The following is a 16,320-nucleotide window of genomic DNA, read 5'->3' as shown; positions in this document are numbered from 1 at the left end:
TTTAAAAATCCGAACATCATATTTTATTCGCATCATAAAACAGTTTGCAAGAGTTTATTCTGCAATGCATAGAAAATGATATACATTCCCGCATCGGTTTACACAGGACGAAAAGATTTAAACAATGTCGAGCCAAAAGAGATATGTTGCGGTTTCTCACTGCATCCACAGACTATGATACAAAATAACGAGCCAACGCTCGCATGGATTTCCTTAAATGTAACGTTTGGCTTGCGAAAGCTGCTGCAACCGGTCAAACACAGCTCTCCGGCACCCGGGTCGTCATGAGCCGATCCTTAATGATGTTGATATCTAGCTCTGATCCGCTGCTGATAGGAACGGTTGCTGCACTTGGCACAGTGATGGGCGGCAGACTCCCACTGGTACTCTCGAGGGCGCTCGTCACGGGATGGTTCATCATGTCCGAATGTTCCCGTCCCACGCTGCTGCCGAGGTTCGTCAGATCTATCGGGTTGTGGTAGTACGAGTTTGTGGTGAAGTCAGCGAACGGATAGCTGTCGCCCTGTGTAATGTGATGAAAGGTAGTATTCAATTAGATTACATATGGTGTTCACAATTGTTTGCATGGGCTTACTTTGCTTCTGTTAGTCAGTATTGGGGTTGATATCATAGGAGAGGAAGATACTGTAAAAAACAGAGAAAAGATCAAGTGAGAATTATTTGAGGGCGACAGCCTTTCTTGTTTGCTTTCGCTACATAAGCTATTTTTTTTTATAAATCTCAAATGACTATGGTCTAATGCGCTAACTTTATTGATTACATATTTGAAAACCTTAAGGGTTTCTGCCCACTTTCATAGAAACAAACATATTTTCAATATTTTCGCGATAACAAGATTTTCATGGCTCACAGTGTTAGTAAATGTGATTTAGTCTACTTTTAGTCTACAATTAAGTAACATGCTGCTGCTCCCGAGGACTAAGAAAACGAATGCTCTCTGGACCTTTTTGTCCCTCAACACTAGGTTTACGGGACGCGTCATTTTGACACATTTCGAATTTCATAAGGAAAATTACAAAAAAATGGTTGCATTTTTATTTTTTTCGTGTAATGACTTTTATCCATTGATCGAGGTAAATAGCTATTGAAGTCTATTTTCTTCAAAAGTGTTGAAATATCAAAATTATCTATGTGGTATACCTATCTCTACGGATATGCGTCAATATGACGAAATCGTAGTGTAGACAAAATTTTGTGTAAATTTACAAACACCAATAATACACCCAGGTTTTTTTTTACGCGGGGGATACGTACCTCGTAAAAAAACCGCGTTAATTGGAAAATCCGCGTAAAAAAACCGCGTTAATTGGAAAATCCGCGTAAAGAAAACCATGTCACCTAATGATAGATATCAAATGGGACCATCCTTACGTAGAACGGAAGTAAAAAGTTGAGTGTTACTCGCTTCCGAAAACCCATAGTTTTTTCTTGCAATTTCGTTGGTTACTGGTAGCTATAGTTCGGTCTTCCTCACGAATGAGAACATCTACTGTTGCTAGAAAGGGGATCTGTGGTTTGTACACTCTACTGCCGATGCACGTGCAGTACCACTGTTGGACCCTCCAGAGCTAAGTAGATAGGGAAAGACATTCACGAATAGCTGCCCGTAAATACCCCGTCCCGTTGTACCGCCAGGAGAACTCCCCGTTATCCAACACCTAAAATACACGTAAGAATCGTGATAAGGTGCGGCACTAATTTTCTTCATAAGCGCTAAGCTCCGTTACAAGCACTTATAACCGTAATATGCACTGAGGGAACATAAGAGAAAAATGTAAGCTGAGGGGGAGATGTGATATTGCACTGGTCTTTTTTTACGCGGGTACCGCGTTAATTGGAAAATCCGCGTAAAAAAAACCGCGTTAATTGGAAAATCCGCGTAAAAACCGCGTAAAAAACCTATATGAATAATACATAGGACCGTACCGACACTTCGATCCGCTCTCTCCGGTACCCGATATAGTTACCTCAAATGTACCTTAATTCTACATATTTTAATTTTTTACTTACAGTATGTAATGAAATTGCTTTCTAAATGTTGTTATACAGCCATTCCATGCCAAACCGATATAGTTTTTCTGAGAAGTTCGTGAAAAGTGATAGTTCTTTATCTTATTGCAAAACGTTAGATCCGTATTTTTTTCATTTTTTCGTTAGGGTATCCATTTCAAAAATCATTTTTCCCATTTTTCCAAGAATTACTTTTTTCAAAAATTCATAACTTTTGAACTAGCGGATCGATTCAGATGATCGATAGACCAAGTTAAAGCTAATTAGCTGTTTTTTCAAAAAAACACTAAACTTTCAAAAAATTAGAATTTATTTTTAGTAATTATTGATTGTATTTGTTTTTTATAGTTTACATGGTTTCCGGACCAAGAGCGCTGTATTTTTTCATAATTTTTTTTGAAAGTATTTTTTACAAAACATATCCGAAAACCAAAGACGTGTTCTATTTCGTTTTTGAGTTGTGATTTTTGAAAGTTAACCGATGGTTCGGAAAATCATTTTTACTCGTTTTTTTACTTTTTTCAAAAAATCATAACGTTTGAAGATTCAGACTAATCTACATATTGAATTGAATACAATGTACTAGTCTTCTTTGAACAAATACTACACTTGCAGAAAAAAAGGGATTCTAGTTGTATAGATCTTGTCTAGATGCATAGGAATATTGAACGAAGAATGAAAATATGTTAACTTCGAGAAATCATGATTCAAAAATGGAAAAAAAACATGTCTAATTTTTCGATACGTTGTGTGAAAAAATCTCAGCTTTCAGGAACAAATTTAAAAAAAAAAACATAGTGCCCTTGGTCCCGAGACCATGTAAACTATAAAAATCAATCAATGATCACGAGAAAAAAATCCATCTTTTTGCAAGTGTAGTATTTTTTAAAAAAAGACAAGGTAATTGCGTTTAGTTTGATTTGTCGATCACGTAAATCGGTCGAGTAGTTCAAAAGTTATGAGTTTTTGAAAAAAGTGATTTTTGGAAAAAAAAATTGGGAAAAAACAGATTTTTCGAATCACCCTAAAATGGCCACTCTAACTTCAACTAAAAAAATATGGGTCTAATTTTTTGCGATAAGAAATAAAACTATCACTTCTCACGAAACTCTGTGAAACATTGTATCGGCGGTTTGGTATGGAATGGCTGTATATGTGTATTGCGTCAAATTGACGCGTGTTCGAAGACAATTCGATTGCCATTTCTTAATAAAGAAACAGTTGCATGATTTCATATGCAATTCTGCTGATAACAAAATAAAAACGAGAGTATTTTTAACATTGTTATGTTTCTTCCATATACAGTTCATATTGAATGCAACTGATTACGACACCATATTTTGATTACCAATCCAAATATACTCTGCCTATTCCTCCTCCTTACAGGGCTTTGTATAGTCATAGTCAACTGAGCATAGTCAGCTGACTATCTGACTGACTATATCCGTATTCAATTAGTAATGACTTTTGGCTTCTTCACGCAGTTTCTCCGCCAAAACGACTAAACAGCCGGTCGGGCGCTTAGTCGCTATCTCCCTCTACCGACTCAACTATATCATTTCATTCTTCCCAGTCAAATTGTCCTCATTGCATTTTGAAGTGACTTCCCCCAAAACGAATTCGTTCCTCTCTTTCTCTCTCCCATGTACGTGTGCATTAGGGTGCCAATGAATGTATGGGAAAAATCGACCCTAAAATTACAAAAAGTTACCCTATACAAAATGTTCACCACCTCGAAAAAAAACACTATGCCGAATTTCAGCTGAATCGGACTTAAGGGAGAGTGGCACAAAGCGGTCAAAGTTTGAGTTTTTTGAAAATCGAAAAATCACTCAAGGGGGGAGTAAAGGAAATCGGAGTTTTTGAACTTTTCAGAGTCCCAGAGTGCCGATTTCTGACAAAAATTTTTTCTTCGAGATGACACTAGATCTCGACTTTTCATGCCATTTTAGGATATTTTAAATAATTTTTTTTTTCGAAACCCCCCATTTCCCCCTTGGGTGATTTTTTGACTTTCAAAATACTCAAATTTTGACTGCTTTGCGCCACTCTCCCTTAACTCCGATCGAGCTGAAATTTGGCATAGCGTGTTTTTTCGAGGTGGTGAACATTTTGTATAGGGTAACTTTTTGAAATTTTAGGGGTCGTTTTTTCCCATACATTCATTGGCACCCTACTGTATATGTGTATTGCGTCAAATTGAAGCGTGTTCGTCGACAATTCGATTGCCATCTATTAACCCTCCTGTACTCGCGTGCAAAATCATAACACGTATACTCGCGCACGGTGTCACAGACCGAAAATTGAACTTCTCTGTAATATTTCCATTGTGTATTTTCCAGGCTTTATTGGCATTTATTTGAAGTAGAGGGCATGATTGATTGAAAAAACTCAAAAAATATGTTTTCTTCGTCTTTATTCAGTTTTAATAGTCATCTAATTCAGCCTCCTCAAAACAGAGTAATTTTTGATACTCCAACACAAATAAGGAAATTCGAATTTTTCACTGTTATTAATTAAAAGTAAGCAACTGAATATAATTCATGGAAGTATAAAGAGCTATAAAATAACATAAAAACGTAATAATCGATTGTGGTTTCAATGGAGTAAGAATCAGAACATAGTATAACTGCATGCTCGAAACAAACATATTTTTTACATTTCATGCAGTTGTTGCGTGTTTTTCGGGTCTTTCATCGAAGAGAAGAATGTATAACGACCTTCTAGATAATTACCTGATGATAAAGTTATTCTTCTGGTTCTGGAATATAAAGTTATCATATTTCTAATATTCTTTGTCTCTGTATTCTTTTAAACTAAGATTAATGTCTTTTTTTAGATGGGGCATAAAAAGTTGATATGAATGGGTTTCTAGGAACTCCCTTTTCTTTTATTGTTATTTTTTGTCGTTATTGTCCATTATAAAAAAATATCCTTGAAACTGTAACTGTTGAAAATTACCATAATCCACCGATTAGTTTATAGTTTACTGTTTACAATTCTTCCACAAGTGAAATTCTTTCACAAGTGTGTATATGTATGACCATCATATTTAGCGAATAACTATACGAAAGTCAAACATTTATATTTTGCTTTTGAACGTATGAATCTAACGACCAATATATCGACGACTAGTTAATATATGGATCCGTTCAATCCAGTTACAAAAGGGACTGAAATGAAATAAGAATAGTCCGGTAATGATTTTATGCATTATATCCAATAAATATTCCACACCACTAACATTAATTTATATATCATTCAACAATATTCTAGAATATGAAAAAAGGCACTTGTCCAAAAAAGTTACTCCTATACTCGCGTCGGTGTGTCAGACCAAAAGTGTTAAAAAGTGGCACACGTCTCCTTCGTACCAACACATGCGATACGCTAAACGATGACGAACGACGAATAACGAAGCTAGAGAGAATCGCAAAGTCGTAGTGTTGATATTTTCTGAGAAATGAACGAATTATTGATTTCTCGGTCTGACAGACCAATGCGCGAGTATAGGAGTGTTAATAAAGTAACAGTTGCATGATTTCATATGCAATTCTGCTGATAACATAATGAAATCGTGAGTATTTTTAACATTGTTATGTTTCTTCCATATACACTTCATATTGAATGCAACTAATTACGACACCATATTTTACTAATCCAAATATACTCTGCCTATTACTCCTCCTTATACGTGATTCCCGGAAAAAATCGCGAAGGAAATAAGAGCTACATTAATACCTCTGAGAAAACATCGTAAGTTCTCCACAGCCTACTAGAAATATTCTGACGCGGAAAAAACATCATGAGTATGAGATCCGCACAGAAATAAAATAAATAAAAAAAAAAAGGTTTTTAAGTTAAACGGTTTCATTTGGATTAAAAGTAATAATAATACTGATAATGTATTAAAGCTAAAAAATAATTTGGGAAAGTAGCAGTTAGTATGTAGTTATCACACCCCTTCTTTCATTTATCTAGGACATTTATCAGAGTACTGTTCGTTTGCGTTGTATGGACGATGAACCAATAACGCAAATGAATAGAACTCTGCCTGCTAGGTTTAACAAAACCCAAACTAGTTCGGCGCATGGCCATGCGTTTTCAACCGTTCCAATTGTCGATGGCCGTCGATTTGGCCACTTTTAACGATTTCGCTAGCTTGACGTGCGAGTAGCTTGGACTTTCGGGATGAGCGAGAAAAAAATGATGTGTTGCTCCTCTTTCTTGACAACTAAAGCGCAAATGTCATTATCATAATAGTGGCAACATTCTGCACGCACACACTTAGCAATTGATGGGTGTTCAATTTCTTTGATCTACAATGAAATAAAATGCGTCAAGTTCGTGTAGACCGTAATCGTAACGCTCTTTAAAAAACAAGCTTTAAAGTTTTTTTTTGCGAACATGGGATCGAAATCGACTCGCTCCAGTAGTCTTCAACGACCGACTACCTAGTTTATGAGAAAAAAATAGATCTTTTGCAAATAGTCGATCAACAGAACGTTTTATGCGTAAACAATCATGTAGAATAGTATGAATTGATTCGTGAGACACAAAATGTTCAATGACTTTTCCTCTCAAAATTGAACTATAATCTTTAATTACCATTTCCTTGATGCTAATGGTAATGTTGATGTCAATGCTAATATTAGTTGAAATAATTCTTCCACATTGCTACTCGTGTTTCTGATAAATTCGATTCACTAAATCGATCAGTGTAAAAGTTTGAAGGACAGGTCGACAGGTCGCGCTTAGTTTTCGCGTTAATTTATAGAATAACTTTCACAATGATTTTTATACTCAATTTCCGGTACCCATACCTCGCTTTACAGCCTAGATCCGTTCCACGAAACTTGGCCGCAAAGCGGAAAACCGTATAAGGAATCAATTATTACAATACAAATGCATACAAATTTAATCGGATCGGTGCCAAATTTATGAAATATGTAATATGGCTTATTATTCAATATGCATTTTATCTTTTTATTTCATTTAAAATCGAAAATTACATACATCACAAGTACATACATACACACTATTTTCCGACAAGGAACAAAACTACCACTTCTCACAAAAATCTGAGAACCACTATATTAGTTTGACATGGAATCGACGTCGAGAAAAAAAATTGTTTTGCCGTTATAACGAATCATTATGAGCCGTAAATCGAAAACCTGGCTTAATTGAAGAGGGCCGTTATAGCGAAATGTCGTATAAAGAGCGGCCGTATAGCGAGGTATGGGTGTAATCGAAATGTAAGTCTTAACAAGCATACTGCGAGCTTCAGCTGCAATATTTTGACGTAAAACTACGTTTTAGTGGATGGCATGAGCTAGAAAACAACATGTTTCGATGTATACTTGAAACGTTAATAGCTAATTGTTGATTTTTATGTCAACCAATTTATGGAAGATGAAAAGGCTGTAATGATTATTTGCTATGTGCAAAATATAGCAATTTATCAATAGCAAAATAGATAAAATTAAGTTTAAAACAAATTTTTCAGGGTAACTTCAAACACAGACACCGGAATTAAGCACCAAAGTAACGGAATTTTTATGTATTCGCGCCCCCGCATCTGTGAATGATGAATCACAATTGTTCATCTTGTTTGATCGTGCCCAAGCGCTTTCGCTAGGTTATAAATAGCGTAGCTTAGCTATAGCAATTCGTTGAATTCAGTTGTTGCTCTGCTCTCGTGCGTATACATCACATTCTTGGAGAGTTCCGGGTTTTGATAAGGTTGTTTAGCGTGTACTTTGTGGCAAATACGGAGCGAATCTGTTGCCCAGCGCAACCGGATAAGGCTGATGAAGTGGAAAGAGAACAAATTTCAAACAAACCAGGCAAAGCAAAAAAAGAAACGAACGAAAAACGATCGAACTGCTTTTACTTACAGATATAAATTCAAAAAATGTAAATTTTTATTGCGTTACTAAAAGGCAGGACATATTTTGTCCGCCACAGGACCACAAGGTCCTGAGCCTTCTCTTGCCAATTGTTTGCACTAAAGCATAAGTCCTATCGCCAGCCTAGTTTTAGATAGGCTATGAATATCCTCAGTCCAAAATTTTTTACGAAAACTTCTCAGATCGGCCCTCAGAAAACATTTCGAAATTATGTTCGAAGTGATCAACGAACGAATTGAGTAAAATAGTTTCGTAATCCTTCGACAACAATTCGGTCGCACTTTGGACACGGTCTTTTATTAGTTTTTATCAGTAAAGTAGTGCAGTGAAAGTAAGTCCCAAGTAATTTTTTTGGTACAGACTCAATATTTTTAACACTATAAAAATGAATGTTTTTATTACGACGAAATTAAATATAGGAGAAGTATTGGCAGAGTGGTCAGTGGGGGTGAAGTTGTCCCCTCCTTGTTTGACAGTATCACTATTGACTATTGATGCAATATTGATAGTTATGTTTGAAGAGTTTCATGACTTTCGAGTCACCCTGTACACCCTGAAATGTCGCATTTAAAAATATAAATAAAAACAGAAATCACTTTCTCGGTAGCCATTCGGTCGTAATTTTGTGTGTTTCGTATTTAAGGAATTTGTCGTGAAATTTGAATTATTCACAAATCATCAGTTTGAAAGACTGTTCAGATATTCTAGGAAAAGTGAATAGATATTTTGTTTAATTTCATCGATTTATTCGAGAAGAAATAATCTCATTGTTCGGGACAAAGGGGTCAGAGGTAGATATCGACTTATAATGTTATGTTGGCAAAAGCTGATATACCATATCACCTTCTGCTCTTAAAGGGACCCCCTTTGTGGCTTCGACCCTGGAAAACTATGTCACCACAACCTAAACCAAGCCTCATTATGCGAAACGTTATGTTTTTTTTACGTGTGAGGAAATTTCAATTGAGACTCTATGTTAATAGGTTAAGTTTATTCCATACATTTACCTACTTATTCAATATTCATTTAAACAAAGGGCCTGGCTGGGTAAGGAAGTAAAAAGTGCCCGGAAACCAAACACCCGTTCTATGGAATATATTGTATAGGGTACCAAATAAGAAATTTTAACTATTTTTTGAACCTCTATAAGGTTCACCATGGAATCTATGTACAATCAATATAATCATAACCAATTTTTTGCACGCCATTCTCAATAGAAATAAAAAATTTAAAAAATGTACTGAAAAAGCGTCTTGCTATGGTGTATTTGAAATATTGCAAACAAAATTTTCATCACAAATTGAAGTACTAAAAAAAATCTTGAAATATTGAAATTTTTTTGGTAGATTTAGAGATTCAGTATTACTCTAATTCGTATTTTAATATGTTTCTACGCTTTTTTTCTACGCGTTTTTTTTTTCAAAATTTTAACAGTGTTGCGCGATACAAAAATATATATTTGTAAAATTTAGATTTTTTTTAGAATTTTGAGACTTAGTACTGATTTTATTTCTATTTAAATATGTTCGTAGGTGTTTTTTTATATTTTAGATTTTTTTCAGAAAATTTCTACAACTGTGCGGTACGTAAATATCCCGTATTTTTTAAAAATATTTATTTTTAGATAATTTTTTTCAATATTTTTTTTCTGAGAGAACAATGAATTATCTGTATTGTGATGCTAAAACAAGTTTTGTGCCTTCAATCAATTCCGAAATACAGCTAGTTTTGTGATTGGAAGATTGGAAGTTTTAATCAACAGAACGAAGGTAAACATCATGAGAAAGGTTGGCTTCGTCTTCTGATTGAAGTTATTCATTAACTTTACTAAAACAGCAACACACTAATGTATTATAGACTACGTTTGTGAGTACTTTATTATGCTTCGATACAACGTACAATTTTGAAAGTGAAATGGACGTTATATCGAAGTTTACCTGTATACAGTTTGGAATTCTTTTTTATATTTCACATATGACTTATTTCAAGAAGAAATTTAACCTTTCAACGTTAAGGTGCAATTTAAGTGTACAGTATTACGTGTACAGTGGGATAGAAATCGTGATTTTTGAAGATTTTGCTTGAATTTTCAATCTAGTTCAATATACATTTTTGGGATGAAATAGATAATAACACATTAAAAATTGTTAACTTTTAAGTTGTTTACTTCCAAAATGTTATTAAAATCCACTAATTTAGATGTTGTACTACTATGTATATCCAGTACCAAATTTCCTCATCTTTCAAATGAAAGCAACATAATTGTATTACATAGCGTACATTGTAATGTAGAGCCAGTGTGAGGCAACAAAGTCCGAAACAAAAAAAAAGTTCAATAACTCTGTCATTGTTGAAATTCGAACATATGCGTAGAAAGTTTTTTTTCATCAAATTTGATCGTCTATCACTTCCTGAGAGAACTTTGATAAATTTATTTTTTTCATGAGAGAAATGTGTTTTCTGACATTAAGGGGATGAATCAAAAATCTAATCCCTCTTTTATATTCAAAAAAACGAAAAATACATGCAAAAAAAACGAAAAATAAATAATTTTTTTTGACTCGATTATTTATAGGATTTGATTATATACAGTGTAAAGAAATCAGAAACTGTATATAATCGAGTCCGCACTGTAGCTAAAATATACATATTTAATTTTTTAAATTTTTATTTCATATAAAATAGAAGTCATCCGGAACATTTCAAAATGGGTACAAGATAGTAAAACTATTTTCGACAAACTTTGTGGAACATCGATTTTTTTATGAATTTTTGAAACTTTGAATTTTTGTATGTTAACAATCATTTTTAGCCATAAATATTAATCCTGAATTTAAAACAAAAAAGCTCTTCACAAATCTCCTTCTAAATGAAGCCATTCTCGAGATATTTGAAAATACATTTCTAATTTACTATCTTTTTCAATTTTTTAATTTATATATTAGGTGTACCGGTGAGTCTCTTCGGTTTTACAATGTCTTCTATTGTAACTTGATTATTATTCCAGTGAATCAAATTTCCAGACATTCGTTGGAGAGCTACTGTCATTGCGCGTCTTTTCCAGTATATGTCAAAATTTGAAGCGTAAACAACATGGTTTTTTGGCACTTCGATTATGTCGAATTTCGTATCAACGAGAGTGTTTTTGCGGGGAGTGTTATTTCATTACTTCAATAAAAAGAAAAAAGCTGCGGAGAGTCATCGCATTTTGGTGGAAGTTTATGGTGACCATGCTCCAACTGAGCGAACGCAACTCCTGAACATATAGTTTTACCATAATGATGTATTTGGAAAAGTTGTTGCAAGTTCATAAAATTTCATGAACATGGCGGTATAATACGACAAACATATTAAAAAAGCCTATTTACTATAAAAAGACAATAAATTAGAAATATTTTTTTTAAAATATCTCGAGAATGGCATTTAGGAGGAGATTTATGAAGAGATTTTTTATTTTAAGGATCACATCAGAATTCATAATTTGTGGCTAAAAATGATTGTTAACATACCAAAACTCTATGTTTCGAAAATTTATAAAAAATCGATGTTCCACAAAGTTTGTCAAAAATACTTTTACCATCTTGTACCCATTTTTTAAATTTTCTACATTACTTATATTTTATATGAAAAAATTAAAAAATAAATAAAAATGTGTATTTTAGATATTGAAAATTAAAGTTGTTTTTTGTAAATAAAAAAAAGAGTACAATTTTTTTTCTCAGTGTATATTTTTTCACGTTTTAACATCAATACTCTATAACTCTTTCTAAGACACTATTTCGAAACGACTTATAGTTTTTGAGATATAAATTATCAAAGATTTCTCTTACTAAAATCGATACGCCCTTTTCAAAAGTTACACTTGAGTCAAAAAATTCCCAATTGCTGTGGAAAACTCATATTTCCTACAACCCAAACGGAATGCAAGTTTCGTTCGAATCAGAAATACAGGTTTTAAAAATCTACATTTTTTGGTTGGATTTCATTTGGAATTGCACCATTAGGGAGATATGTGCGATTGACCCCTCCGCTCTGAAAATTTCAATTTTTCAACTTTTCAACTTTTTCAACTTTTATTTTAATGATGAAAAATGTATTATTTCAAAAGATGTTTTATTTTGAAGAAAGTAGATCGATAAGTACTGGACACAGTCTAAAAATAAATCTATTTCCTATTTGAAATGTTAGTGTATCTATCGATAATTGTCGATTTCTCGATTTCTGTACTTTCTACTTACTGATATTAAACTGCGCCGGGATGACATCTGGATCCGGTTCGTCATCGTTGGACTCTTTAGAGCTGTTTTTCTTCCGCAAGCTATTCCGATGCTGCTGGTGATGAGAGTGGGTTTGCACGTTTTTCAGCTATCCCCATGTAATGTCAGTCGAACGGGTGATTTCCAGAAGAAAACAGAAGTAGAGTTAATTTGCATGACCGTAAACTTATTTGACTGATCAGCATTAGTCTGTAGTGTGCTGCATTGGCATGGTTCCGAATCCGAAACCATCGAACAAGAGGCACGGAATGGTTCAGTCCGTTTGGAGAGACTCTTACCTTCAAACAATTGGTTCCGCACTCGAAATCGTTGGATATCACAATATTTTTTGTTTGTTGTGCAATTTTCATATCCGTCCGTTTGTTTTCCCCCCGCCGGCAGTTGGACCAGCACTGGCCGAGATACGCTTTGGTTCGAATTGAGAGAACCAATATTATGAGGGTAAGCAGGATGCCAAGAGCAATTGGAAGCCATTCGGTCGAGTGTTTGCTCGCTGCAATTATCAGTCAGTACGATGAAAGCATTAGATTGAAGCGCATGGAGCCCTTTCAAAGTCCGTACGCTGTGTGACAGCTATTGAACACGTACCTGCTTGTAACGGGTGCATGTGGCCAATTTCGAAATTAGGAATGATTACACCACGGCTCGATCCTTTCTGGTTGATGGCATACACCACACATGAGAGTGTATTGTTTTCCAGCGACATGAGGGCGGAAAGCTTTTCCAGCCGGTCCAGAATGAAATACGGTTCGTGCTTGTTCGAAAAATTAAATCTGAAATCATGAAGAGGCAATTGTGGTTATGTTTGCTTCTCAGAGAAGGACTCAAATGCTCTATGCATTGAACATTATTCATGGTGTATCATATTGCTCGCGAAGGTGAAAATTCAACCTTTTGCTTCGTTTTTGGGTATGAATAAAGATATGATGTGAATGAAACAACCGACATTTGAAATTAAAAACTCAAATTTGGAAACAATTATCTATATTGTCAGCAAGAACAGAAATCTTGTTTTTCTCCATGCTGAGCCATTATCGTTACTCGGATGGCTGTATTTATTCCTGTATAACAATATATAACACACCTTCTGGTTCCGGTGAACTTGGAGACTAATTCCAGCACAAACATTTGCGGTAGACCTCCGTCATATCCAGGCGCACACTGAATCTCGGCAAACTGTTGCGTTCGGTTGTACAGCGTGCAGTTGCTTACCGGAGATGGATAATCTGTCCGTCGTTGACCGCAGCATAGCAGAGGGACGGTTGAGGAGAGAGACATGATGGTATAATAGTTGGAAATGGTGGTTATTTAATAGAATATTTCGTAAATTCATCAAATTTACAGAGCTAGGAATTGTTTATACCTGCAAAAATAACTTGAAAGTGGCATGGTTCGCTTTGGGTACCGATTTCGTTAGAAGCCCAACATGTAAGTGTGCCATAATCCTGTAAATAAAGAAATAATTTAGGTGTAATTGAAAAACTCAACGCGAGTGACAATGTAATTATCAGAAGTAAACAACCGGCCGACGAAAATTTCGAGAGTGTGATGAATGAAAATATTTTCTCCAAAAGATCCCGTCGTGCCACTTGCGTTGTCACTTAATTCGAACATACGAGACAGCACAGTTAAAGGCGCAATAGGAGTAGTATCGGTTTAAATAATAAACAGTTTTTCTTATAGTGACTACAGTTATTTTAAAGTTTCAATGATACTACGGCTCATTATTAGATTAGGGCTTATTCACGATATAATCCGGTCCATGGCGTCATTCTTCCAATTTTGTGTCTCATCAATTCTTGTTAAGCCCTACTCCACTTGATCCAACCAACTCGTTCGCTGGGTTTTTTTTGTTCTTGTCACAGGATACAATAGGAACATCATTTTTACTTCCAGGACTGTTGTCTGATATCTAGCAACAAGATCCGCCAATTGCTCTCGTTTTCACGACTTTCTGGATGGTGGGTTTGCCATTGAATTAGGACAGTTCGTGGTTCATTAGTCTTCTTCATACTCCATTTTGTTATACGCCATCGTAGAACGTTATGAGCACTCGACGACACTTGTGAGTCCTCTCAAAGTATCGTCTATGCTTCGTGCTTTATAAGTTCTACCGATCTTATAAGGGATTTGTACATGACACAAGCGAGCCCCACGTACACAAACTCGACGACCAAAAAAGGTCTTCAACATGAGATTATAGCGATTGAGGTGGTCCCAACCTACCCCAACAAAGTTATTGTGACCGGGATTGAGTGTTTTAAGCTGGTTGAATTGCGACTATCATTTCTTACAACATTGCATTGTTTGTATTCGATATTCTGTATGATATTTTCCAATTAACTATTCCCCATCCGTGTGACGTTTTTATTATAGTTTCAGCTCTATTCCTGATTTCTATTCAAGCCTTGTTCAAGCAAATTAGGAGAAACTATTAATGTATACCTAATATTGTTCGATTCGGTTCAAAGCCAATTCGAAAATGTTTATCCAACTCCAATGTGTATAGGAAACGTTTATTCGACCTTATTTTGATTTGTTTAGCTCTACTTAGACTGCGATAACTCATCTTTGACAGTTTGCATTATTTTCATTTACCAAATTTCTATAAACAGAATTCGCTTTTTAGCATCTTGCCCAGTCGGGTGCTATGATTGCTGCTAGGATCGTTAGCAAAATCTCAAGCAGAACTGTCAGTGGGATACCCAATTCATGTGAAAACAAAGGGAAAATGTCAGTGGGATACTCGATATGTTGGTTCCTGTCAGTTCAATAGTTCTCTAAAGACGTCACCCGGGTGATTTTGACAGACTCTTGTTATTCACAGCTACTGTCTTATCAATCAATGTCTTACAATCATATAATAGGAGTACTAAAGTACTAGTACTATAGGAGTACCGGTAAGTTTCTTGTTTTTTTTTTACGTAGAACTACGTCTTTTATTAAGGGTGCCAAATCAGAAAACAGGTCACGTTTTTATGAAATAAAGTTAACGTTAATAACTATTTTTGCCGCGAACGGATTTGGGCGATTTACATACCAAACGAATCGGAAATTCTGTAAGATTTGTTTAATATGCTATACATTAGAATCCCCTGGTTTGTAAATGGTTAAAATTCATGAAAACTTTAAGCGTTTCCATTTTCCCATACATTTGTTCTGCCCAATTGTGTGCTTTCCCAAACAGAGCTGTCAATAACGAGCAACTTATCGACGACCAACGGAGCGGAAATCGTAGGATTCAAAGTCTCCGTGAACAAAGGAAAAGTATGCACGCGATGTTTATGCAGTGAAAAGCGCTCACACTAAACCGAGTTTTCGCGAGTGTGACACCGCATCGAACAACAGCGAAGTAGGCGATTTCGACGCGTCGGTCGAAAATGTAAACGCCAGGCAGCAACCAAAATCAAGCTCCCCCCGCTGGTGGTGAAAGTGTTCGCTCTTGACAAACTCATCAGCGAATTCGCATCGATGGGTGTTACAGCGGAGTACAATCTGTGTGGCATAATTCAGTCTTTTTCCAATCAGTTAACATTGTTTGTTTTCCGTCATCATAAGGGCTTCGTTGGTGCCTTTGAGAATGCATCAATGCATTTAACTGACGTTATGGCGAAGCATGCGTTAAGCTTGTGCGCCAAAAAATTATTTAGGGAATACCAAGCATCTTGAATGTCTTACTGGAATGTTATAAGTTATTTAGGTTCGCGTGCCAGTCGAAAAACTGCCTTCAACTAGGATTACATTTGCGCTAATATTGATCATAATGAAGCATTGCTACTGTTTTCGAGGTTGTTGTTAACAAAAAAAGTTTATTTCGCTTGTTTAGTCACCAAGAAAGTAAATGTCGTTCTGGAATTTTGTATGTGATTAGGTTTCGCTTGCCAGTAGCAAAACTTCCTCCACTAAGGGTTACAGCTGCGCTTCTCTTGAGCATGAGAAAGTAATGCAACTTTTTTCGAGCCCAGTAATATTAACAGAAGTGTTTCTTTTGAGAATAGCGCAAAATGATGAGAAGTGTTTATATTCCTAGTAGTTTCAAGCCACCAATGTATGGTTCTGTATGCATGCTATGGCGAACGCTTGTTTGGCGCTTAGTTTAC

General features: G+C 35.4%; 1 protein-coding gene across 3 annotated transcripts in view; it reads right to left on the bottom strand.

Moving 5' to 3' along the window:
* LOC129777544 (nephrin-like) overlaps positions 1–16,320 on the bottom strand; it is a 172,725-nt gene continuing 156,405 nt past the window's right edge. For all 3 annotated transcript variants that reach the window (XM_055783867.1, XM_055783868.1, XM_055783866.1), the window contains 7 exons: positions 13,584–13,665; positions 13,305–13,446; positions 12,809–12,993; positions 12,499–12,713; positions 12,182–12,308; positions 596–645; positions 1–523 (listed from right to left, as the gene is read on the bottom strand). In XM_055783867.1, coding sequence (XP_055639842.1) covers positions 254–523; positions 596–645; positions 12,182–12,308; positions 12,499–12,713; positions 12,809–12,993; positions 13,305–13,446; positions 13,584–13,665 — 1,071 coding nt within the window. In that variant the 3' untranslated portion in view covers positions 1–253. The remainder of the gene's footprint in view (positions 524–595; positions 646–12,181; positions 12,309–12,498; positions 12,714–12,808; positions 12,994–13,304; positions 13,447–13,583; positions 13,666–16,320) is intronic.

This window comes from Toxorhynchites rutilus, chromosome 3, assembly GCF_029784135.1.
Source record: "Toxorhynchites rutilus septentrionalis strain SRP chromosome 3, ASM2978413v1, whole genome shotgun sequence".
In the NCBI taxonomy this organism is placed as follows: domain Eukaryota; kingdom Metazoa; phylum Arthropoda; class Insecta; order Diptera; family Culicidae; genus Toxorhynchites; species Toxorhynchites rutilus.
The sequence above is the reverse complement of the archived record's forward strand: the minus strand, read 5'-3'. Positions and strand labels throughout refer to the sequence as shown.